Source organism: Chrysoperla carnea, chromosome 3 (assembly GCF_905475395.1).
Source record: "Chrysoperla carnea chromosome 3, inChrCarn1.1, whole genome shotgun sequence".
In the NCBI taxonomy this organism is placed as follows: Eukaryota; Metazoa; Arthropoda; class Insecta; order Neuroptera; family Chrysopidae; genus Chrysoperla; species Chrysoperla carnea.
Window position 1 is genome coordinate 67,699,913 of NC_058339.1, and position 27,692 is coordinate 67,727,604.

A 27,692-nucleotide genomic window follows, 5' to 3' on the forward strand; every position below is an offset into this window, starting at 1 on the left:
TTAGAATGTATATTATTTTGAAATAAATCAAAATTAATAATACCATTTATTCAGAGGCTGAAGACTTGGATTTTTAATTCTTAAAGGAACTAACACTCAATTCTAAAATAGGGTTTCATCGCTATCCAATCCTCTTTTCGAAGTTGCAGACCGTATTAATAAAGCAATAGAAAAAATATATTGCATTTTTTTAATTTTTTTAATTTATCACTGAATTGTCATATATAAAAAATAATTATTTTACACAAAATACTACTAATCACTTTTTAGAATTGATTCTAACGGATTCTCTTTTTTTCTAGGTAACGTTGGCTTTGAATTGGTTGCGTTATTATTCACACCAAGACAATTATTCCATTCTTCTAATGTAATTTTCTTATCCCCATTTATATCACAATATCTTGGTAATTTTTTACCACAATGACGTAAATTTTTCTTTTGTTCAACCATTGAACGGAATATTTTCCATTCTTTTTTCTCTAAAAATTGACTGCCATTCTTATCGAAATAATTAAAACTCCAAACGGCTGCTTTTTCTTCACGTTTTTGCCTAAAAAATGCGGTCAATTTTCAATTTCAATTTTAATTGGAAAAATAAAAGAATTATAACAAAATATTTACCCATTATCCATTTTATTTTGTCCTAATTTTTGAATGAAGAAATCGATTAGTTCTTTCAAAAATTGAATTTTTCGATTATCAGGACATCCTGCAAAATTAGAAATTTTATTACTTAAGACTTCGAAATATATTTACAAATGCCTTACAAAGGCTATTTCTTCTAACTGATTATTTCGAACTAAACCTATTCAAAAAAAATTTTGCTTTCGATTTGAATACAAATTATTTTCTCAAAAAATACAAAGTCGAATCCCTTTGACGAATGGGCAAGTAGTTTCTGAGATATCGACTAAAATTATACACGAGATGTGATTTCCAGAGCAAGTCCTTCAGTCGATATTCATTTCTATGTGTTATGTGAGGTCCTTTGGATCCAAAAGACACAACAGTTCAATTAATTTGTCGATTATTATTAGTATATTTAAAGATATCTCCGGAATCGTTGCGAAAGTAAGTTTGGAAGAAGTTGATATTGGATATTTAACAGAATAAGCAAAAATTTTTGCAAAACCTGTTTTTCCCTAAATATTCAGTACATACCTTTCATAGTCCTTGAACTCGCCGAAATATGGTCACATTTTGGTGGCGAACCTTTAACAATTGTACCAGGAATACCTTTACCATTATCGGCATTTGCACACCAACAATAATCACTATAACATTGTACAGTCTTATATCGCCCGTCTGGTGTACACTCCGGTGCAAATAAATTCGCTGATTGTTGTTCATTCGATTTACGTTCATACAAGCAATCACCTTCCATTGGTGGTTCTTCTGAATCTTCGCTAAATGCTGGTAAACTTTCAGATGTTGGCATGCTCTGTAAAACTGCAGTAAACACTTGGGAAATTATTTTTACTTTTAGACAAAACTGAACTATTATTCTCGATTATAAATTTGGTTATTTAAAAGTATTACCTCTTGGATGTCGTAACTCATCTATTGGTTTTGTGTCTTCAATATCTTCTTCTTCCTCCAAATCATCGATTGTTGATTGACCAGATTGACTACTCCATAATCGAGTATTACTGTCTGCATTCAGCGACAAAAACACACGCAAAGATACTATATAATAGTGTCGCAAATCTGTTCATGCACATGATTGAACTATTTCTAGCAAGCAAAAACATTCATACGCACACATAAACTTCTGAAAGATGACCCTAAACTTTTTGATTACATCGAAAAATGAAACAGAGTTAATTTTAAGAGATAAAAACTAATCGAATTTTGTTAAAAAAATTTTTTTTTTTTTAAATTTAGGTGACGTCCAAGAATTATGTAAAATAATTCTACTAATATTAGTATTATCAAAGATAAGAAATGAGAACTCTAGGATATTTCAATTTTTCCCCAATTGTCTAGATAAATTGTGTACCATATAAATACGTATTTTGACTACCATGTAATCATCATCAGTATGAATTAGCTAATCGTAATAATCAATGCATAGTACAAAACAAACTCGCTTCCCACTGTCTATCCCTATGTCCCTATGTATGGTTAGATCCTTAAAACTACGCAACGGATTTTGATGCGGTTTTTTCTAATAGATAGAGTGAAGAGGAAGGTATAATAGGTTTTATGTATAATAGATGCATAATATAGCAGAGAAACACTGATAATTTTATAGGTTAACGTGATGCCGACGAAATTGTGAACAAGGAGGGAAAGCCAACGAAAATCTGAACAAAAGACGGCATATGAAGTGAAGGTTAGGTAGTTCTGCCAGCTCACTTCATATCGACAGAAATTGCTGGCATGGAAGTGAAAAAAATGGGGGTACATCTCTGAGTATTCAATTCTGATGGAAGGTTAAGATTAATCAAACTTGCATAATACTTGAACGCTCTCTAGAAACTTTTTAAATCCCAAATGATCACACACATACAAACATACATTCTTAAAAAATTATTTTGGTATTTTTGGGATTAAGCAAATTATAGTTTATTTTTTTGATTTATAGCATTCCAAAATTTCGTATTCTGGTCTGAATTTTACTGCCTGATAAGCAATATTATTAATTAGGCCTTTTTCTTGGTGAAAAATTTTTAGATAGCACGACTTCTGTTTTAACAGCAATATAGAAAAAACTAAAGCTACGCTGAGTTACGCCAGGGAAGGGTGGTAAAAAAGTCAAGACACTCAGTAATTTTCTTGATATTGCGGTATAGGGATATTTAATTTCAAACATTGGGTATTTTTATATTTTAGGGAGTGGGGGTCATAGTAAAGCTAGGTACATATTGCGCATGGTGGGCATGGTGGAAAGGAGAGGTTCCAAAGAGGCTGGAATTGAGCCAAGTAGCTTATGGACGTTCTCCAAGACCGTATTCAAAGTTTTAGTCACATAAATCAAAACAAGCCCATTGTTCAGTGGCAGTTTTAAGGAAAAAGATCAAGGTCGACCTTTTGTCGTTATGGGCGCCTTGGACAAAATCTTATCCAAATTGTTTACCTTTTTTAGGCAACGAATATTTAACCACGAATATTTCGCAATACTCAAAATTTTGGCAAATGCTCTTTTGCCGATTTGTAAAATCCGCCATTGTCATTGTTGTTTTATAAGTTATATAAGTTCGCAGACTGAATTATAATGACTTTTATTTAAAATATGTTTAAGCTTACGTGTAATTTTTCAGATTGGAATGCTATGAATATAAAAAATACACTACAAAAATAGTCATTAATGAATTTTATGACTACAATATTTGCATTTCTATGCTTAGCTTAAAATATCGAATGTGTGAAAATGGAAAAAAAAAAACAGTAATAACAATAAAAGTATATATTTACCATCAATAGCGTTTCGGGACAAACATTCAATCCATTCTTGCCGTGTAATATTATGATCTTTGTTGGTATCACATGTTCGTGTAAATTGTCTAGCACATCGTTTCGGTTTCACATTTTTCTTAACAATTCTTTTAAAATCAACATATTCTGATATTTCTAAATTATCGTTTGAATTACGATCCAGTACGGTAAATTTCCAATCTAATACAATTCTATCTAATTCTAATTCAGAACGTTGTTCTGGTTTTGATGTCAATTCACGTTGCCATTCTGATTTGAAAATTTTTATTAAGTTTGAATTGAATGCACGTTTGTCGAGTAGTTTACAACCTGTAAAAATTTTAAACAATTAGCATTTATTCAAATTTTAAGTTTTTTTCATGAGTTCTGTTTAGGGTGTTACATAAAGGTACAAAGGGTTTACTTTTTACGCATAGAAAAGTTTTTGTGTGTCCTTCAGTACTTGAATTCTTATATCTATGCTCCTTTATCCTCCAATTTGGACCACCATCTTTTTAAAAGAATAGGCGACCGAAATGGGACCGTCAGAAATTTAATAATTATTGCTCAAGTAGAATTTGTTTATTTTTATGTTAGAAATAAACTATAAAACGTGGTCTGGCAGAAATTTCTATAAATATTTGATGGAGGTTAAATCTAACTTGAATCTGCAAATGTGCTGATTGGATATTGTTTACAAATTAAATCCGAGTTGTCAACGCGATAATTAAGAGAAAAATAGTAGTTTTTAAGAAAAAATACTTTGTAAAAACTCGGAGTTGTAATAAATTATTTTAAAAAAATTGGAAAGATGAGAAAAACTGATTTTTGTACAAAAGAAAAAGATTAAACAATCATTTCAATAGGAAAACAACAAAATAGGGGGCTGTAGCGATCCATTCTACACTTTTTTAGTTCTTTCGTGTAATGTCGGTTGCCTAACTTTAATAAATAAATAGTAAGTAAGGGTTAAAGTTAGACGACCGACGTGTGCTAGAAACGGTATAGCTTATCTACTTTCCTGCAATACAAGTCATAGAGGTCGGGAAAATTGATGGCAAAAAAACACAATTTTTCCGCGACATAGAACCGTGTTTTCTCGTAAAGGTTTCATCGGAGTTTACTTCAGCTAGTCTCATTTTTTTCGTTTTTTTAGTTCTACAACCCTATATTTTTTGTTATTTTATTAAAATGCTTTTTCCGTCTCAATTTCCTACATTCCGATTTTTTTCAAATCATACTTTCTTAAAAACTACTATTTTTCTTCCAATTATCCCGTTGAAAAACAGGACGGATTAATTGTTTTTAAACTGAGGTATTTTGCATCGCAAATTCTGCACTATGTATGTATTTAAGATTCTTGAGAGAGGAAAATACTTCCATTTTCAAACTACCTTCCTCAACTTTTAAAATACATTGATGTCCAATTGTTGAGTCGCTTTAGAATACATACCTTTCTAAGCAAAACTCAACAATTTTAAATTTAAAATTGAAACTCGATTTCGATTAACATTAAGTTAAAAATGAATTTATGAACATTAATTAAAATTAGATTAAAAAAATTATGTTCTGGTGATAATCAAAATAAAAGCATGCCGAAATAGCATCAAAAAATAAATTGCCGTGTCTAGTCACACGCTAGGCTTGTGTTGCTTGAACTATATGAGATGCTTACGATAGCAAAAGTTTTTTTTCTCGCATTTTTGTCCGGCATAATGTTATAATAGAACTTACCGACTCATATCTTCATGATTTAAATTAGAATATAGTTAGAATTTTGAAAAGATGTTTATAATTTCATTTAATTTCTGTAAATAATTTTGCTTTACCCAGACCAAAAACCAAATATTTTTGCCATAGATGAAATTTTACCCACTACACTAACGTCTGAATAGACATGGCGAATGAAAATCCTTTCCGCATAAAATAAATATTTTTTCTAATAAGAATTGAATGACAAAATTTTGGAATTGATACCTTGTCGTTGTTTTCTTCCACCTCTAGAATATCGCCTCGTTGTTTTTGCTTTACCTAAAACAAAATCCCACAAATAACCCCAAGATATTAGCTATAATTTTGCTATTTTTAGTACGATTAGACGATTCAAGCAAAAAATAAAATGATTAAACCCTAATTCGAAAAAAATTCTTACCAGTATTTTTATTATTATTATTATTATTGTTATTTCGCTTGTGATGTCCACAATGAGGCCGTCCTGTACGGGCTGTTGTATTTGGTACAGCTTTTCCTTCGGGTGTTACACACCAACAATATCGATTTGCACCAGACACACCAGCTAAATCTGTTCCACCGGAATCACGACACTGTACAGCCGCATACATTCCATCAGGACGACATCTTGGTATGTACAATCCTGTGATGCCAGCATTTCGTCGTGATTGTGCATAACGTAAACTTTGTAAACATGGTTGTGGGTCGTTACATTGTCCGTCATATTGTTTACTAATATCAGGATTTTGACATTGTGCTAATAGTAAGGAACATATACTTCGATAAGTGTGATTATCTGTGCCACATATTGGCCCCCTTGCGTTGTTTGCTGGGTCCCGTAAACATTCATCAGCACGTGTCATACAATCATTCTGTAAATAAAACAATTGAATCATAAATTACGCGAATTCAAAAATTTTTGGGAGGGTACATTATGATCTTTCCAAATAAACATTTTTAAGTAATTATCTTACATTTAAGTTTATTTTGGTGTCTACGACTTTTGAAACTATGGAAGTCTGGTTCTATTTTCGATTGAACGAAAAGTTTCTAAGATAATAACGGAAACTACTCTTGGATTTTACCATATATACATATTTTTAGCGACATTTCAGAAACAATTAGTCCAGTCGTCGAATAGGTCCAATTTTTGCGTTTGTCTGGTCAAAGTTATTCTTAAGAAAGTCTATTTTTGTTTCGAAATTTGATGAAACTTGGTAAATACTTTTTTAAGTGTTTTCTATAATTTATTGTTTTTTAAGTATTTATTAAATTAGTAATTTTGACCTAAAAAATACAAAAATCGGGTGCATTTAACTATAAGGTTGCGATTCTGGAGATATTTCGAAAAGTACTATTTAACTATCAAATTAATTGAAATTTGTGTTTTGTGGTCCACATTATCGTAACTAATTCGAATATCTGAAACTTGGGATGCAATTGTACGTCACATTCCTAAGGTAATGATAATGGGAATTGTTACGGGATATCACTCCTCGTATTTGAATTTTGTCGATATCTCAGAAACTACTCATTAAATCGACAAATGGACCTGATTTTTCAAATGAAATTACTCTGGAAAATAAAATTGGCAACGAAATTCGAACACATACATATTTTCCCGATTTTTTTCAATTTTTTTAAGCGGAACGGCGAAAAGGGTTTGAGGCGTACAATGTAAATTGAGAAAATCTCATAAAAAGTTTTGTTTCAAAATTGGCTTTTATTTTGTTGCGATTCTTGAGATATTTAAAAAAATACTATGTACTACTAGTAATTTTATATTTTGTGGTCCAAATTATCGTAAATAATCCGAATATCTAAAACTCTGGATAATAATGCCATTGAACCTCAAATTTCTAAGTTATTGAAGATGGGAATTCTTACGAGATATCACTTCCGTAAACGATTTTAGTCGATATGTCCGAAATTATTGGTCCAATCTTCAAATGGATACAATTTTTGTATTATTGGTGTCAAAATTAATCTAGAAAAATATTTTTAAGTGATTCGAACTTTCAAAATTTTCCACATTTTTTGCAATTTTCTTAAGGGGTACGGTGAAAAGGATTTGAGGCGTACCTACTAATCTCAAAAAAATTTATGTCTCAAAAAATAAAAAAATCGTGTTCATGTCAAATCGGGTAGTAGGTTTTGAGATATCACCTAAAATCCAGCATGAAAAGCTTTTATTTTGAATAGATTCTGGCGACTTTTCGAAAAATACTCTTGTAATTGTCAAGGGAACTAATAAGGTACCCTAAATATTTCATCAGCAGGACAATCTGGTTGATTAAGCAATTGAACAGCAAGTTTCTGATGTCTTGAATGAAAAAAATGACAAATTTAACAACTCAGTACTGCAGTAATTAGACATTGTAGAATGTCTGTTAAAGTGTTAAAGAGGACATGTAGAATTAAAACAAATAATGTTTAAAAAATTGAATGTAGGTGTTTATTGTATATTTGTAAGATAAACAATAAAATTACAATTTATGTAGACAAAAAAAAAAGTTAGTTAAAAAGGAAGACCATTTAAAATTTTAATTTGTTATGGAAATATAAATATAAGAAAAATATTGTTCTGATGTGAGTAAATGTTCTTTTTTTTTTAAATTCTTGTATGGTATTATTGAAGTTTAGTGTACCAGAATGCATTTCAACATCATTTATTGAGTTTATTGTTCTTTTAATAAATATCTTTAATATTATAATTTTTTACCTCTATATAGATCGTAATATGCTGACAGGTCAAGGTACTTCCATTCTCTTGTTTTTCCGACTTTAATAAGACTGTAAAGTATATCAGTTTTGTCTAGAATAAGGGGAAATCTCTTTGAGGTTTTTGCAATAGGTATTTTGCAATATTGAGGTTTTTTGCAATAAGAATTTGAAACAGCTACAATTTTATCGTCATATTTTCTGAATGAATTTTTTGAAGCTACCATCGGAAAACATACAGGACAATATTCTGCGTTTTAAAAGTCGAAAATATGAAAGTGGATACAGTAAAGTCCACTACGTCTGAGAATGGTCTTAATTAAGGACATGAAAAATGAAAATATTTCGGTATGTTATCCTTGCTCCACACTCTCGCAAAGTTGCACGAAGTTGGAAAAGAAACAATCATGTGTAGGTGGCGCTTGTGATTTCTCCGACTTCGATAGAAAAGCGGTTATTTGTATCCGGGTCAAAGGCAAAAGAGGCATCTCTGCGATTACAGGCGAGTTTCATCTCCACATTATTGTGATTACTTGTGTAGATCAGTAGCTTTAATAGGTAAGAGTAGCTTTAACTCAGTGTCAAATACTGTTAGATACGGTGCGAACCTCACCAAGGTAACTGCCTTGATCTGACAAGATGGAAGACACACTAGAAGTTTTGGCACGCTAACTGTTCGTATCTCAGTAACCTTCTCCATCGAAGGGGGGTCTTGTTAGCAGGTGCGTGACACTATCTGATCATTAAGTACAATAAATGCCAAATATTGTAGGTCAGTAGCTATTGTGGCTTGTATACAACATTTTTGTTCAAAAGTTGTGTTATAACGCACAGAAAGCTACCGCAACAGCTATTGCCACTTTAATGTTATTCATAGTAATAAACTACTTCACAAATTATATCTCGAAAAAAAAAACTTTCGAAAATTATCAGAAAAATTGACCGATAGATCTTTTGCACAACGATTCTGTGGGGGCTTCTTCAAATAAATTAATTTTAAGTTTACTGCCGATAAAATGTTTCGATAGGGTTTGTAGGGTTTGTATATGGAAGTCGAATGGCAGATTTAAATTGTTTTCTAGTTTGTGTATTGTATTAATAATATTTTTTTTATCTTATGACATTTATTTAGATAACATTGTAAATATAATTAATTTTGAATACAATTCAATAGTTGTGATTATAATTGCATTATATATTTATATATTTGTGATTTATATTACAATAAAAATATCGACTAATTTTTAATTAGTATTAGAGTATTAAAATTCTTAAAATAAACTTCCGAAAATCACTATTAAATAGAATTATGGTGACTACATCATGAGGATTATATGTATAAAAAAATTTAAAAAAAGTCACACAGCTTTCACTATTTATATATTTTTCACAGCATTTCTATACCAATATTTTTTTCCGTGGCGTATTTCATTGTACGAACATATAGATATTAATTTCAATTAAATCTAGTCGAAATAAACCATTTTGACGAAAAAAAAATTATTCGATTTTCAATCTATGTATCCAATTTTTATTCGATTATGTTAATATTCGACAAATTTTTTGTTTGTTGTTTCTAAACTACTGTTTAAACAAAAATAAAGTTAATATTAAAAAAATTTGAACGATAAAAATTCACGAATTATGACCGTTATTAAAGCACTTCTACTGCCATGAATATTATATTAGATAATACTAGCTGTGAACCACCCGCTTCGCTGGGCAACTTCTATTTTAAATTCAAAGATTATTGGTATAACTTTCACTTTATATGTCGTCACGTATCCTCCTTTTGTTCACAATTTCGTCGATTTTAGTTTAGCGTCGATTTAGAAAATAGCCCATGTTACTGGCTGAAAATGAAGCTTTCTATACGTGCAATAATTTTCCAAATCGTTTAAGTACCTAATACCTGCACCTATATCTTGAAGGTTGTCGCCTAGTTAATATCCTCTGTTGCTTTCACCTTTCAAATTGAACACTTATTTTGCGTTATTGCGTTAATTTCATTTTTGAACTGACATTTTGAAATGACTCCATAATTATCTGTATTTCTTCTACATTTTATTTTCTGGGCCGTAACCTTGTTTGCCGACGTTATCACACAAAAACTTTCATCCCCTATTTTTACCCCCTTGAGCATAAAATTTTAACAGATTTAGAATGTCGTATTTATTTATTCATAACTAATAAGTTTCAAGCTTCTAACTTTACAAATGACGTAATATTTACAACGAAAATCAAATCAAACTATCAACTGATTTGGGTTTTTACATTTTCACATATTCCCACAAACTCAAACCGTGAAAAAAACTCTCATTTTAAGCAATACCATAAATATTTGTAATATTGTTCGGCAAATTATAAAAAGAATCAAACATGTTATAGGCATTGTTTTACTTATAATTGACTAACAAAAAAAAAACACGGAATAAAAAAAAATTAAATTGAAATAAATATAATATGTAAGGCCAACTCTGCATGTTTTTATCATAGAACAATGGTTCGGGACTCCATGGAACGGGGGGACGGGTAGTGCGGTGTGCAGGTAGTAAAAAGAACACCTGTGTGTATGCTGTGTGAGAGTCACAGGTGTTCTCCTCTTGTGTTATTTTATTATTGTTGTATTATAAAGAATACAACACTTATTTAACAACAGCATTTATTTGTTCGACCCGTAGAATGGTTCTCAAGACACTCAAAGAAAGCATTTTGTTTACACTATATTACAAAAGTTGGATCAAAACGTAAACGATTTAGTTTTTAAGCTCATTAACGAGTCATGTCATGCTCATGCGGTAATTGAATGGATACACAATAAACTTGGATAGACAGGTTACACATCTTAGCAATTAATTTGGTGAGTTAGACTTGGATAAGCATCTATAAGTGAGAGTAATTTCTAGGTCTCGTTATTTTAATCCCTCAAAACCTCTATAACAGAGACTACCACTTGCATGTAGGGGAAAGTGTCCTATAATGATCCTCCTAAGAAAAAGTGAGATATGTATAATGTCGAAAATTTTTGTTTTCTGTATTCAAGTGTTGCGATATTGGCATGGTTTGTTCAAATTTTTAGAACTATTCAATATTTCTCTTTGTAAGAAGAGGTGGGTAAAATGACCCCATTGCATTTTTTTACCAAACAGTTCACACAAAATATTAATTGTTCTTTTACATTTAACGATTAGTATGAAAACAAAAATCACTGGTAAAATCATCTATATCAACACATTCCCGGCACATGATGGGGAGAGGTTCATTTTCCCTATTATAATTTTATTCACAAAATAGGGATCATTTTACCCGTAATAACATATTTGAATATCATTATTTAATAATATATAATATAATAATAATTTAATAATAAACAATATTATTAAAACAGAAGCCAAGAGAAAACTAACACAATAAAAGAAATTTTACATTGTAATTTGTCTTACCATAAATCATAAGTAGTAAAATTAATATTTTTGCTACGAAACACAAAATAGCTTATACATCGCCGTAAGTCTTTATTGAGTGATTAATTAATCACATGGAAGCTATTTCGATAAATATACTAGATGGCTTTAATGTTTCACTTAATAAAACAAGGGATCGTTTTACCCTCAGGGATCATTAATGATCACTTTCCCCTCCTAAAGAAAGGTTCCTAGTTTGCTGAAATTTGAGTTTAAGCTTCCCTCCTTCACTGACATCACTGACCAGAATTTCTGGGTTGATTTATTAAATTCGATGTAAATATTGATCAAGATAAAAATTTCAGAATGCCAAGAGTATATTTTTTAGGTATGATTATTTACGCATGGTCAGCGGGATTAAATAGATGCTAAAATTACATATTCAACAAATTTCAAGTTACCTAGAGCATATTTTTTGGATTATTTTTTTTGCAAATGTCATAGGTTGTGCACTAGCGAAGTAACCGCAAATCCCCTGCCGGACTCCGAATTCTGGATTCACCAGCCTAGGGCCTGTTTTTCTTCAGTTTCCTCAACTAGTACTTTAGTACTTTTCTTTGCTAGGATTTTTAGAATCAAAGAAACTGAAGCATAATTTTGAATGGTCGTGTATAAAACTACAAAGATCTTTCGTCATACGATATATGTTATTATACTCTTTATAAGTACCTATATAGTTAGAATATTATAACAGTCTACCCATTTTAACACTTAAATATAGGGTTGACCATTATTTTATTAAACATCTTTTATATTATAATATTATTATATTAAAATCTATATAATTAAAAATGTAGAACGTGTGAACCATCTATTATTAATTATGAATTATTTTAGTATTAACAAATAAAATATGATTCTTTTATTGAGTAATTAATTCTTGTAATTAAAACGTTTATTTAAATTAGTAGGAGAGAAAACAGTAATATCTCTTTGGTAGCACCAGGGTTCGATTTTTTTTGTGTGTTTTGTAATCGCAGTGCTTAATACCTAAGAGGTTTTGTGCTTGCCTATGTTAGAAGTCAGTGAAGTATCTGCAAAACTTTTATTTTAACGGAAAATTTAAATAAAAAAATAATGAAACATAACCAAATGATTGAATCCCCTGAGAAAATAAAAATTCATTTTTTTGTTGTCAATTATTATGGCGTACGATGTACATCGTACGCCGATATGATCCTCATCCACAAATTTAATAAAAGGACTTTACATATTTTAAAAAATGTAAATGAATTACACTCAAAATCGGTTATAACGACATTGAAGGGTCCAACAATTTTGGTTGTTATAAGCGATATATTCATTTATCGATTACAGTGAAAGTATGTGCATATGTACTCATATTGGTCGTTAAAAGTGTTTATTTCCAATGGCAATTGGTCACTATGACTGATATTTGAGTAAAAATAAACTTTCGTGAAAAATTCATATCGATTCTCTGAACGGATTAAGAGAAATTTATTCTTCATATATCACCATGTAAAAAGGGCTGTTTATAATAATTAATTTCTCGTAAACCGTACAAAGAATCGGTTTATCTAAGCCTTCTTTATAAATTTCGGCTTGAAATTTATAAAGCAGGCTTATTAAATACTCATTAATTGACATACCAAATTCAAGTTTTTTGGCAACACTCTTGTTTTGGTATCGAAACACTTTAATTGAAAATTAAATATCGTCGTCATATCCGATATGTCGTTTCATAATTTCAATAAATATATACCCGTCAATATGTCGTTGTAGCCGATACGTTATTATATGGGTTTATATAACGACAGTCGGGACTATACATTTTCGACGTTATAACCAATTTTCACTGTAATAGCAAAGCGATCAAGAAAACTAAAGTCTTATTGTAGGCTGTACTTGTGCTACTGATTAATCTAATAATCCAATTTTAATTTAAACAAGCGACTAAAAAATGTTTTTTTCCAAGTTCTAGGTAAATTATCTCGAAAACTTTTGAAGTTTTTCGTCATTGAGATGTTTATTCTGCCCTTCAAGAACCAGAATTTCAAAATTTTCTGAAAGCACTAGTCAGTCCAGTCCACAAAGAATATGCGAAGGAATTTAAATTTTAAACAACAAATTATAAGAAAAAAATTAAATTATAATACTTTTATACACCCCTGTTTTAAACAGTAAATCATAGACATAGTGTCTACAAAGATCTCTCAGGCAGAAAACCCCATTGACTTTTGCATAATTTATGGTTAAAATACAATTGATATAAGATTTTTTTCTTTCTTTTTTTTTTTTATAAAAGTTGAGGAGTATGTTTTGAAATTCTTTTACAATTCTATCACACACTCACAACATTCATGCACTCTTGTTGTATACAATTGAAAACCTCTTGAAGAAGTATTATATGATAATAATAATAATCATAACAATATAAATAATAACAATAACAATAATAATAGAATTGTAATTTATGACAAAACACTTGAAAAGTTTAAAAGAACAAATTTTTTTTTTAAAAGAAAATTTACTTTACAATTTAAATATCATGATTTTTTATGGTATGAACTAAATTTATTAAAATAGAAGATATCTATAATATGTAAATCTTATTAGTTTTAAGGCAGTTAGTTTACTTTTAACAATTTTGATTCGAATAGGGTTTCTTGGTTGGTAAAGTATGATGGTTTCCCATAGAACTTAACTAGTACCTTTTCAAGAGCTCGCTTAGTTTTCTATGTTGGGAAATCCCTACATCCTTCATGTAACTTAAAATGGAATTTGTAAACTTCGTATTTGTAAACGTTTGTACCTTGAACCCTTTTGATACACCCTCACGATCAGACAGAGCCATGTATCTAACAAAACCCACCTCCAATGGGAGAGGCCACTGGTAGACGTCCAGTTAGTGCTCCAAAACTTCTAGTAAGTTTTTCATCTTGGCTCCCAAAGTCGCTAGCAGGTCAGGACCGTTACCTTGGTGATGTTCGATCCCTATCTAACAGTAATTGTAATTCTGCATTCTACCTCATGAACAATGATGTCTTCCGATTTGTATGCGAGGGTCATCCAAACTTTTTTAGAGCAATTAAACACCGTATGATATTTGGTTCAAACAGTATGTCGTTCCCAAAAAAAATCTTTTTAACAGAGTTGTTAAAAAATTTGGACAAATTTATAATGTTTCCAAAATTCTTTCAGTAACATTTTATGTTTATAAAAATTACGATCTAAATTACAAAGGGAAAAAACTCAAAGGAATATTTGTTTTTACAAATAACATAACTAACTATTTTGTAACAATTGAGAAACGGTCAGTCTTTCAAAAATAACTTTACAATATATTATATAACTTTCAAAATAAATTCTATCCAACTTTCATGATAGTTTAGCATCTTTTTTCAAGCAGTAGTTTTAGGTACTAAAAATTATATTATTTTATGGTACTAAATGATTTTATACTATAGACATACAGACGCCAAACCTTGTATAAGACTGACTATTTATTCAAACACTAACTTCGAAAACATTTAGAAAAAAAAATTTGAAGCGCAGGAGCTGCGTAGGCTAAGCGAATTCCATAAGAGATTAAAAAAATATCACATTTTTCTTAAAATCGAATAATACATTTTCAATTTTTTAAGAATTTTTATTTCAAAAACTAAGCGTCTTAAACTAATCAAAAAATACAATTTTTTTTTAAAATTCAAAATTATGTACTTACGAGAGAAAAGGAATGAATTATAGTTTAAAAAACTAAAAAAAACACGCTTTATTACACTTGTGGATAATAATTTTAACCGTAATGTAAAATTTAAAGCGTGGAGTGCTTTCTACATTCATTTTTTAAATTAGCTGATTTGACAAATATTGACCACCCTACGCTTTGAATGAATTTTACATTACAATTAAAATTATTATCAACTTTTTAGTGCAATAAAGCACTTTTTGGGAAAAGTTGAATAGAAAAAATCTTAGCTGGGATTGTTTCGACCTGGCGACCATTCGCATGAGGAGTGGGCATTATAACCACTACACCATCCGATCGTTGTGATTAGGTACTATTCATTTTTCAAGATAATATTGTTAAAGTAATAAATATAAGATTATCGATCGGTTATTCCTGGTGATTCTGGCCAGAATAATAGGATTGAATTATTGAATTATTGTATTATTATGGGGTCTCTTGGTACGTGTGCAGATTTTCAAGTTAATTTGCAGATTTTCAAGTTAGACTAAAGACAATCAGACAAGTAGGTTAAATTTGACTTCTAAGATTTTATTACATTGTTAGTTACAAGTGACGAATAACTCTCAATAGTCCAATCAAAAACCCCATTACAATGACGCACATGTTAAGTACAAGAATAATGACCGCTTTTTTTTTTTAAATCTCCAATCTATATATTTATTATAATAATATATAAATTATATAAATAAATCTACTCTAAAATCACTTGTAACATACTTCAAAATAAAATATACATTATATTATTATACATAAATTTATTGCGCATATTTAAGGTGCAATAAATCAGCCTTTGGCCATTTGTAATGGTGCTTTATAATTTAAAATTTTTAAAGTTTGAATATGTTCTAGTTTTGTAAAAAAAAAAAAGAATGGCACTATGTAAAAATATACCTATATTGACATTATTATTCTAAAAAGATAAAAATATATGTTGTATAATGACTTAATTGTACAATAAAACAAGTTACTTATATTGTGTTTTAGTTGGTAGGACTTGTTCCTATTAATATGGTGATTCCGTTAGTAACTTATTATACTTGAAATTGTATCATAAAAGTTTTACAATAGGGATATGGAACAGCTTTTAACGTTGTATAAAAAAATAGTACCTGGATGACCGAGCCGAGCTTTGCTTGGTATTTTTTGAGTTAAAAAGGCGCAGCTCGGTATTTTTTGAATAAAAAAAACACGAATTTTATCAATAATATAAGAACCGTTTAAAATGTCTCCCTACACACAAATAACAATTGGAATGTTCCAGTAGGTAATGTATTTCGTTAACTACAATATACGTATATCACACCAGCTACCTATCAAAACAAACTGACATAGCTATTCGGACCGCACCCTATACAATACATACGAAACGAACCACGTACAATGTATATACTCGCCAATAGATGGTAGGAAAAGTCTTATTGGGCAATTTATGTTTCATTTTTTTCCTGAAAACTCGGATAAAACGATGTTTTCTAAAAATAAAACCTAGAAACCTTCTGCATACTAAATTTTATGAAAATCCTTGAAGCCGTTTCCCAGATTCCAAATATAAACACATACAAGAATTTCTCGTTTAAATATATAAGATGTAGATGTTATAGATTATTCTTTTCTCACCTCCGTGCAAAAAGTGTCAACTTTCGTCCCGCTATGCAAAACGAAGTTGCCTCCGTTGGGTAGAAAAATAGTATACACATCATGGGAGCAAGTAAAGAATGTCTTAGATCTCATGTTTTTCACCTTCGGCTTCGCCTCTGGCGACATTGCGACAATGAACATGAAATCTGAGGCATTATTTACTTTTGCTTCCTAGATGTGTAATAAACTATTTAGACATGCACTATTGAAATTTAAAATCGATCTTATTTTTGGTAAACGAAACTTTTTTGTTTCCTATGAAGGATTGAGTAAGTCTTCGTATTGGTGGAGGATCAGATATACATATCCGATTGTAGGTATATTTAATGTACCCAGCGCTCTCGTCAGAATTGTATTTAAATTTTGAATGAAAATATTACTAATTGCACAGATTGCATTGAATTATGGTTGGTAAAATTAAAAAAGTTTAATAATTTCAGAAAGAAGACAGAAATTTTGGGTGGATTTTTTTGTTTGCAAAAATTAAATATAGTTGAAACTTGCTTTCCTCAACTAAAAAGAGGGGTGTTGTAGAAATTTATCGTGTCTGTGGATCCGTGTATCTGTGTATCTGTCTGTGGCGTCATAGCTTCTAAACGGATGAACTAATTATGATTTTTTTCAAATTTTAAAGGTAAATTGTTCGAGTTTTCTTGAAACTAATCTAACACTCGATAAAATTATCTTTCAAACAAAAACTAAAATGAATGATACTACAAAAATCGATCAGATCAGATTTTATGTTAGGGGGGATTTCTTTCAATTTTTAATTTAATTCGGAAGCTATTTTCTGAAAAGAGGATTTGAGATTTTTTTGCGATAACAAACAATAAAAGTGAAATCATGCAGAAAGAAAACCAAATTGATCATGATTAGTCCACTTAACAAAATATTATTAATGTTCAATTTAAAACATATTATTAAATATAATAGTAATATATTATTCTAAATATAAATATTTATTGACATTAATTTTGTAAAAACAATTAATTATTTTCAATATACAACACTTAATAATCATTTATTTTTAAGTGTGTATAAATGTTTTTATGTCATAAATAAATTGTAATAAAAAATATTTTATTATATGAATTCGGAAAACTTTTCAAATTTTAAGTTTAAAAAGAATTTCATGAAAGTATTAAAAAAAAACCTATTAATATTTTATGGAAATTAAATTGGGCATATCCAATACAGGGTGGTCCTCTATAATGTGTTTTAGTTTTCTATTACGTTCTTTATTCCTAGACTAGTTTCTTTAAGCATTAGAAAGAAGTTTATGTGTTTCTCTTCGGCATTTTAACAGCCGTGATGAAATCAATTTCAAAGCTTATTTCAACTGCCTAATTTGCTGTGGCGCCTATAAATCTTTTAATTTTCTGCTTTCTAGAAATTGGTAAAATTCTATCCAATCCACTTCATTCTTTTTCGTCTACCGTTTTTCCAGTCTATTTACTTTTGTTTTGCCCTTGAACCTTAGAACGTTATTCGTATAGAGTGGCACATTTTTTTAATGCAGGTGTGCCATTATCATCTATCAAGATGATGCTTGTGCGACTTTTTAGTTTTAGTGAAAATGCTCTGAATATATTTTGTAAAAAAGAGATTTTTTGCATTTTGAATTTTCTTAAGGTTGTTCCGAGCATCAAGGTAAGTTTGGACTTGTGGTTGAAATTATTTGTACCTTTTTTTTCAACTTTGATGATGAATTTTGTTATAATTTCATGAATGTAGACGAAAAATAAGAAATATCTGCCTCTTGGTTTTCGAAATATTGAAGGCTAAATAATCGGGCAACCTCCAGTAAAATTTTCAGAATGGATTTAGATTTAGTTCAACTTCATATTTAAAAAAAATCAAGCCTTTTATCCAAAATTGACCTGGCGCTCGTACATCCTTAAACTGTTATACTTGTGATAACGGACAGGTATAGTAGTCCCTTTTTGATAGACCACTTTGTTAATATAAGTAACATATCAATAATATTTATACGGAAAATAAAATTTTTGGCTAATATATTAATGACATTATAGTCCGGAATCGAAGGAAAATTTTGTCAAAAAATCTTGGAAAAATCTGGAAAAAAAATTATTTATGCAAAATTTCTTCTACCAATGCTATAGTGGGCAAATAAAATCTTGAAATAATGTGAATATTCCTCGCAAACGATTTCTTGCCAGATAAATTTTAAAAGTATATCAATCTCAAAAAAGCATCCAATTTTAAAAAGGTAAAAAACAATAAATTTGTCGCTATTCAAATTTTCAAATTCAATCAATAAAAATCACATACAGAGAGTATATAAACAGTTAACTCTGTTAATTATTGCATTTCTTGTATTTCATAGCAGGTAGGAAATATCGTCTCCAACAGAGTATTAAAAGACTCATCTTCATTTTTGCACATTAAATACTGGTTCCAGCACGAGATAATTTTAATTATATTGGAATATATTCGACTGATTACCATAAAATAAATCACCCAGTAAGTGTTTAAAAAAACAGGTTTAAAAGGTTTTTTTTTAACCAAATCATGATTATGGCCTTTCCAATATAACTGTCACTAATGAAAATTTGTTTATATCAAACCAAAAAAAAATTATATAAGCAAATATATTTAGATTATTATTTAATAAATATAATAAATATATTTTAAAAAAATATTATTGTAAATTTTTTTTAAATAAATATTATTATAATCAATTAATCAAAATAAACAAGCCATTATGTTATTACACTTTAGACAAAGTTGTAATGGTGTAAATGATATAAAACAGAAAGTTTTTTTTATTATAATATATATTTTTTTTATTAATAATTCATACAAGAGTTACACGCAATCATGGTCGTTTGTAAAACACTAGTGGAACCTCTATCATGGTAGTATACGATTTTTTTGATTCTGTTAATAATTCCCAAAATAATCGATAAATAATGAAAGAAAATTGAATCCCTCCAAGAATCAAAGAATATTGATGGATGCTTATTTCTACCTATACATATTAATTATTAAAAGGTAACTAAAATATTCACTATATTGTTGAAATCTCTACGTTTCTGAAAAAAAAGTAAATCATCCATGACCAGCTGAACAAGTTTGTATCAAATGTAACTTAGAACCTTTTCGAAAAAACTTTTTTATTGAACCCCAAGGAGATGCCAGAAATAAATTCATATAATAATTTTGAAATTCACCCTGGATAGGATTCAGTCCCGGATCATTGTTTGATTAACCAGGGTTAAATTGTTAAAAAGTTGATGAAAATTGATATTTTCCCCGTCTCTCCAGAGATAAAAAACTGTAGATATTTTATAAATGAGCACTTTTCATTAGTTAATAATTTTAATTTGTGTAACATAAAATTAAAGAAAGGAAACTCAACTTCATTGTACTTGATTTTCAAGACATTTCCTTAATCTTTAGGACCCGGCATTTTTTCCTCTCTAGTTTTTCTATCGCTTGCTTCCGTGTCTGCAAAAGTCCAATTAATAGCTTATTAAAGTTCGTTTCAAAGACAGATTAATATTCAAAGGCTAGGAAGGTATGCTTGCACAGATAGATGATGCAAGTCCAATGCACTTGATTTTTTATTAACTTCGATTACTAGCTCTTTAAGTAAGGCAAGTTGTTGGCAAAAATCAACTACATTCAAATTTCTTAAATATTTTTGTGCTAGATCGACTCCATTTATTTGCAGATTCTATGGTTCTAACATTGGATACGTTTATAAATTGGGATGTATTCAAAAACCAACTTGGCATTTTTAAATCTTTTTTTCAAACACAATTGGCTTATATGAAACTATCATTTTCGATAGAAAAATGTATGTTTTCCAATCAAATTTCATGTAGTTCTCGCTCCTTTCTATGCTGGGCACTTGAATTTAAGCCTCTTAGCATTGCAAAGTAGTTTAGCGAGTCTTTCAAGTTAATATGTTTTTCACATAAACTTGAAGAGGGGTTTCACTATACAAAAGTGTATAACAAATGCAAGTATAAAAAATAAATTTATCCCGCATGTATGTAAGTTTTAATTTATTATTTTGTAACTCCTGTTTTTTATCGCGTATCACAATCAATGTTGAATTGCTTTAGTTTAAAAATATCCATATAAAATTTATTATTTTATAATATTATACAGTACTTATAATAAGTAACAATATATGCAATATACCTACACATTGTAGGCCAATGGTAATTCAAAGGAATGTGATTGGTAGTCTGATGGTCCAAGCAATGACCATTAGAACCTGATATTCCCTATAGTCCTAGTCAACAAGTTCAAATTAGAAATACTGGGCTTAAAAATACGTGTGACAGCTCGCTGGATTCGCGCATTCAGTACATAAAAAATTGCAAAAGTTATAAACTATTGAAGATGAAGAAAAGCTATATCCAAAATAAGTCTTTTTGCATTAATTTTAGACTATTGTAATATCGTTAAAAACGAGTATCTCACACTAAGCAATTTTTTTGTCCCCAAATTAAAAAAAAGGGTTATAAGTTTGACGGCTATGTGTGTTCGTGCTATGCCACATACAGAGCATTGTAGCGCCTAAACGGATGAACCGATGTTGATTTTTTTGGTTTTGTTAGAAAGGTAATTTAATGGAGAGTGTTTTTAGCTATTGCAAGTTCGAATTTAAAGTTCCGTACACGAAAAAACTAAATGGCGATGATCTTCCAAAGGCTTTAAGGAAAAGACAATTTAATGGAGTGTGTTCTTAGATATGTTTCTAATGCAGTTTAGGATTCCGTACCCGAAAAATTTGTCGGGGGTATTTTAAATTTTGTAAATTTCATTTTGTAAGGTTTTAATATTAATTAAAAAATTTTAAAAGTTATGGTGTATTCTGAACACTAAACAATTTATTTTGTTGGAAATTTATCTTAAAGTTAATTTTTCAAGAAATTTTCTGGAATTTTAGTTTTTATTGCAAACTAAAAAAAAAAATTAATTAATTGGCGAAAAATTATTTTGCTTCGTGAAGCCCTTCTTATATACTTAACAAGATCACGTCAAAAGAGTTAAAAAAAATTGTATACTTTGTTGATAATAATTTTTTTAAGTTAATAATAATAATAATGGGGTATTACCTCCGTTCATCAGACATTTATGTCTTTAACAGAGGCCACCCACATCATTATGTTTTAATCTTTATTTATTTCAAATACATTCATATATACAATTACATTTTCATGATGTGGATGGAGTCGGTTACTTCGTTCTTACCCAAGCGACGACAATGTGATCAATTTACCACCCCATTATTTATTTTTGTTCACACTGCCGCTGCCTAGGTTCGAACCCGCACCCTGCCCAGCCAGAGAACATAGCAAGCTAAGACGCCTTAGCGAGCTCGGCCACTGCACTGGATCGATTTTAAGTTAAAAAAAGGCATAAAAAATGAAAAATCATGCATTAAAAAAAATTATTATAAACCAAGTATTAACATTTTTTTAACTTTTTTGATGTGATCTTATTAATATATAAATCAGGCCTCCATGAAGCCAAAACTTTTTACTCCAATTATTTAAAAATATTTTTTTTAGTTTACAATGAAAACGAAATTTTTTTGAAAAATTAACTTTAAGAAAAGTTTCCAACGATAATAAATTCTTTCTATGAGATAAGACCCGGGAGATACGTACGAATCACGGGCGTAGATAAAGAAATATATGTAGTCATTGGTTTCTTGGTTAAAGATTTCTTGTTGCATTTTATAACAGTCAAATGATTATTTGTCGTAATTTGTCCTGCTTTCAACATATGCATATGTACTTGATTTACATATAAATGAATAAACGAACTGTGATCTCTTGATTAAATACCATACTGTATATAATATTATAATAATATATTTATATTATATTTATACAAATTTTTACAAAAGGATGCCGTTATTTAATGCGATGTGTTGCGATGGTGACTTTTTTTTATTGAATAACCTACTTCTATAAAATAATAATAATAATGACGATGTGAGTTTCTTATTAAAATTATTTGTTTCCGATTCCTATAAAGATAATTTTTTTAAATATTCACAATTGATTTTGCAAGTAGGTATTGGTTTAATTTACAAGGTTTATCAAAATTGTATGAAAATCAGTGAATATTAAGGTAGTACGAGTGCCAAGGAAAGTTTAGACTTGTAGTTGAAATTATTTTAGTTGAAGTTATTTTCAACTTTGATGATGAATTTTGTTCATGAATGTAGACGGAAATAAAAAATTTTCGATATCTGCCTTGGTTTTCGAAATGTCGAAAGCTAAATAATTAAATAAAATTTTCAATTTTCAATATTTTGAAAATTATTTTAGGTATCGCAAAATTTTGATTCTTACTTTTCGTTCTTCTAATGTCAAAATAAAACATAATTCACCATCAAAATTGAAAATATATGATAACAAAAAAAAAATTTTTTTATTTTATTTGTGTCCCTACTACTGTGCTCATGCATCCTTAACTAGTCGGGCATTCCGGATTTTTTTGTTTTCTATTATTGATTAAGGTTTTAACTTTAATGTAAATGGTTTTTTTTTTATTCCCACCGACTAGTCTTGATAAATCTATATGAAAATATAACATTCATCTACCGTTTTCCCGTAAAACCAATGTTAAATATGACTAATTTTTTAAGTCATTTATTTATTTAATAAATCGGGAAACACCCCTAAACTATACAGAATTGATTTAGACTTAGCCCGACTTCATATAAAAAAAAAACAAGCTTTTTATTCAAAATAGCCTTGGTGCTCGTATACACAATGTGTATTACACATCCTTTATTTACAAGGTTTATCAAAATTGTATGAAAATCAGTGAATATTAATTCATAGCTTTGGAATAATTTATTGAATATACCTGATATTTTAAATCGGCTTGAATTTTTACCTCTCATGACTCAAATTTCGTCCTTCGAGCAAGCATCAACTTGTCAGTACTAAGTGAGTTATTAGTCACGCATTTATAGTTTTTAAAAAGGTTTTTCAAAAACATGTCAGGACATGTTGGATTTTAGGTAATACTTTTAAAATAAGCCCTAAATGATCTTTAAAATAAGCTTTACAATAAAAAATCCTTGTAGGACTCTGTAAATTTTACGGTATTTATAGTATCATAGTATCTATTATGATCATAGTAAAATTTACATTTATATATTTTTAAAAGAAATCAATTTTTATCCAAAATATATGTTCTTCTATTAATTCTATTTAACTTCGATAGTGAGCATCCATAAATTAAGTGTCCCGGCCAAAAGAGAGGGCGGCTAGTTCAAAAGGTACGCTGAGGTTTGTCAGAAGACGGTAGGAAAAAAATAATTTTCTGTAAAAAAATAAGTTCATCAGAAGTAGAGGATCATTATAAAGGCTATGGCAGGCTACATGGAGGAAGGAAAGGTTTCCAAAGAGGCCGCAATTGAGCAACAAAGTTTATGGATGCTCCTACATGGACTAAACATAAGAGGAAAATGTCTAAAATTTTGAGAATATAATGTGCAGCATTATTTCTCTAATGCCCCTACATCTATTTCTACACTCCGACAAAGAAAAAGTAGTTGTAAAGTCATTTTTATTAGTAATAAATTTTTATTCCTAATAAATATTTTTTTAAATATAGGACTTATCGCAAATATTGGCATTAAATTTATTGGTATAAAACTTTTTGGGTGGGAACGCATACGATTCATAAAACATATCCATTTGTAATAAATTGAATTTACTTTGCACTTCCTCCAAAATGGTCATTAAAAGCTTCAAGTAGGTGGTTTTACGATGGAGGTTTTTTAAAATTTTAAGTTTTGCTCTTAAATTTAGCCAAAAATAATAGGTTATTCAGTCCTAATTTTTGACGAAGTGCATTTTTAATGGAAGGGTTATTTGTTGTGGATTAATTTAAAAGTATAGAGTTTTACCAAAAAAAACAAAAACAAAGCATAATATGCCTTAAAATTCTTAGAATCAGTTTTTAAGTCAACTTTATTCCTCTGAATTATGTAAAAGATAAACTCATCATGACTAATCTATACCACATTTTAGAAAATTACACTCATTGTGAATATCGATGAGTATATTTTAATGGAATTTCCCGTGCACATTTTAAGAATTTCTAAAAAGTATACTAATATCACAAATGGCATTTTTAAAAAAATTGTTAATAAATAATCTAAAAAGCCAGATTAAAAAGTTTCAAATTCTATTAGTATAAATTATCCAATGTACATAAATAATCATTCGTAAGCAGGGCCGGATTTACTATAAGTGCGACTTCATTACCTACAGTGTGTCGCATTTAAGATAAAGACACCCTCATATTTTCGTTATTTATAGAAATATCAGTGTGAAATTTTGCGCAATCATACAGGGTGATGGGTCACATTTTTTAAGACACTTAACCGAAATTGGAATTTTAAACTCAACCTACTCCAAATTAACAATTAGGACCGATTCTTTATATTTTTTCTAACGTCAGAGATGGTAAGAGATATCGAAAATAAACTATTAGAAAAAGTTGGAATATATTCCATTATTGGAATATGAGGCTGTTGAAGCACCATTAGTTGTAAATCTTTATTTATTTAACTACATCCATATTAACAATTACATTTATGATTTGGATGAAGTCGGTTACTTCGTTCTTATGCAAGCGACGACAATGTGATCAATTCTATCGTCCCCATTAATTATTATTGTTCACAATGTCGCTGCCTGGATTCGAGCCTGCAACCTAAGTCTAAGTAGACAAAAGGTCAAAGTTTATCGCCTAAGACCGCTCGGCCACTTAGACTCTTAGAAAATATTTATAATTAAATGTAATCATCCTCAAAAAATTATAAGGATATGGTTTATCCAAATTCTAAAGAATCATCAAACAAAAGGTATCATCTTTAAATCTGTCAAATAAAGTTACATGCGTAAGGAAAGCGAAATAATTTTTTTTGTTTTTCTTATCAATCCCGTTAACATTTTTTACTTTTAATTCTTATTGTGTATCTTTCGGATTGCTCCCGCCTGGCCAATTGGCTGGCGACGCCCCTGCCTAAGGTCGTAATATACTATTACCCAAAATCAGATATATGTGAATATAAATTAAAAAAAACTTTAAAACAAAAAGAAAACCAACTTCAAAAGAAAAACTTTTCCAAAACAAATTAATGTACTAAAAAGTAAAAAAATAACGATAATATAATGTAGTTAAAATTATTGTTATTTTTCGAGTTGTTGTCAGCCAAGGAAACATTTTTGTTTGGAAAAACAAAACATTTGTTTTGGAAAAATTTTCTTTTGAAGTCGGATTTCTTTTTGTTAAAATTTTTTTTTATTTTGTGATTTTTAGTGAATCTGAAGTTCACTAACAAATTTGTCACTAAAAAAAAGAATCATTGATCGGTTGGCGTGATATTGAGTTATTTAAAGAATTTAAGAATTTTATGGTTTTCTCATGGATGCCGTTGTTAGAACTGGACCAAAATTAAATCCACACGGAAAGCACCAGCTTTCAAATAAATATAGATACATCAAAATCGGTTCACCCAGTCGAAAGTTCCGAGGTAACACACATAAAAAAATACAGTCGAATTGATAACCTCCTCCTTTTTTGTTTGAAGTCGGTGTTAATAAAAGCATCTATTTATTAAAGCAAATAAACGGGAAAGTTTAAACTTTCAAAGAACTACCTGTACTATTTATAAAAAAAATGAATAATTTGTTTATTTTTTATTTGCCTTCTAATAATTACCATATTAAAAATTATAGTTATAATTATAAACCATGTAAGATAAATGCAACTATTCTAAGAAATTCTGACACTGATCTCCATTTTAGATTACAAAAATGTTGTATAAAGAATTTCTTTTATTTTATGACAAATTCAACATTTTTAAAAAATTTTAAAAGTTTTAAATGTTTGTTGAATTAGATTGGAAATTTCCCCAATTTTCTCTTTCAAAAATCTACATAGAACATAGTGATAGCTCCAGGTTTTTCCTCATTAATTCGTAGAAATTTGTCCAATTCACTTAGGTCCTTATAAGGCATATTCTGACATGCAGAATTTATAAATGCTATTTTATTAGCAATAAACTGAGAAAAGCTTTTAAATTCGTTACGCTAACCAAGAAACCTACCCAAAAATACCCAATGAAGTGATTAACTGATTATAACAATCTCTTATCAATGCAATTATACATCTTTGATATAACTTGAGCCACATCTTCGACAAAAGTAATTGTATATTAATTATTTACCTCCGAAAAAAAAAGTAATCGAAAAAAATAATCCCGGAAAAATAGACCGAAAATTTCATAGGCCCGAAGTTTTGTTTTAATTACGAGTTGGCTGGGTTTAGTTTGTCGACTATAGGGGAGTTGGTTGGATTCTGAAGTTTTTAGACCTTGCGTTCAAAAATAGGACACTATTTTTTTCGGTCTAGTTTTTCCTAAATCCAAAAATAGCTATAACACCGAAAAAAAAGCATTTCTTATTTTTTTGTCTTCCTTTTAAATGGAAAAATATAATAAAAAGTATTTTTAAGCCAAGAAAACCATTTTTTTTTTTTGTCCATAAATTTTAAATTTTAATCTTTAAATATTTGTTTGAAACTTTAGACGCCAATCATTTTATTTAAAATCAACAAATTTTCGTAATTGTTAAAACATGAAATGACACACATGTTTCAATCCAATATATCACTACTTTTCTTGCTTTTTCAAAAAATTAGCATAATTTAAATTTTTTAACAAAAAAAAATTGTATAGATAGAAAATATGAAAGAAAATTGAAAAAAAAAATTACCGTTGAATTCAATTCCGTACAATAAACGGAATACCAATGAAAAACTATTCCAAAAAATAATACAATAATATATGAAATATTCATTGTTGCAAAATGTGTCATCTTCGTTGTTTACCTATTTTCTTGCTAATATTTTAAATAAGGTTTTTTTTTTTTTTGTTGCAATTTTTGCAATAATACTACCGATGTAAATTTCTTATTATTGCAGCAACTTCC

The 27,692-nt window shown here is 29.2% G+C and overlaps 1 protein-coding gene across 4 annotated transcripts; it reads right to left on the reverse strand.

Moving 5' to 3' along the window:
- Positions 1-27,692, reverse strand: LOC123295033 (SPARC-related modular calcium-binding protein 2). Of its 4 annotated transcripts, none has more exons than XM_044876236.1 (8): positions 27,477-27,692; positions 5,570-6,020; positions 5,395-5,448; positions 3,418-3,747; positions 1,540-1,686; positions 1,162-1,449; positions 622-709; positions 1-550 (listed from the first exon to the last, which is right to left on the reverse strand). In XM_044876236.1, exons 1-8 carry the CDS (start codon positions 27,576-27,578, stop codon positions 256-258), a joined length of 1,755 nt encoding a protein of 584 aa, XP_044732171.1. In that variant the 5' UTR covers positions 27,579-27,692; the 3' UTR covers positions 1-255. The 4 variants fall into 4 exon arrangements, with proteins under 4 accessions (XP_044732171.1, XP_044732170.1, XP_044732173.1 ...); XM_044876235.1 differs by having other exon boundaries at positions 2-550; positions 1,162-1,461; positions 27,477-27,691; XM_044876238.1 differs by having other exon boundaries at positions 3-550; positions 1,540-1,653; positions 27,477-27,689.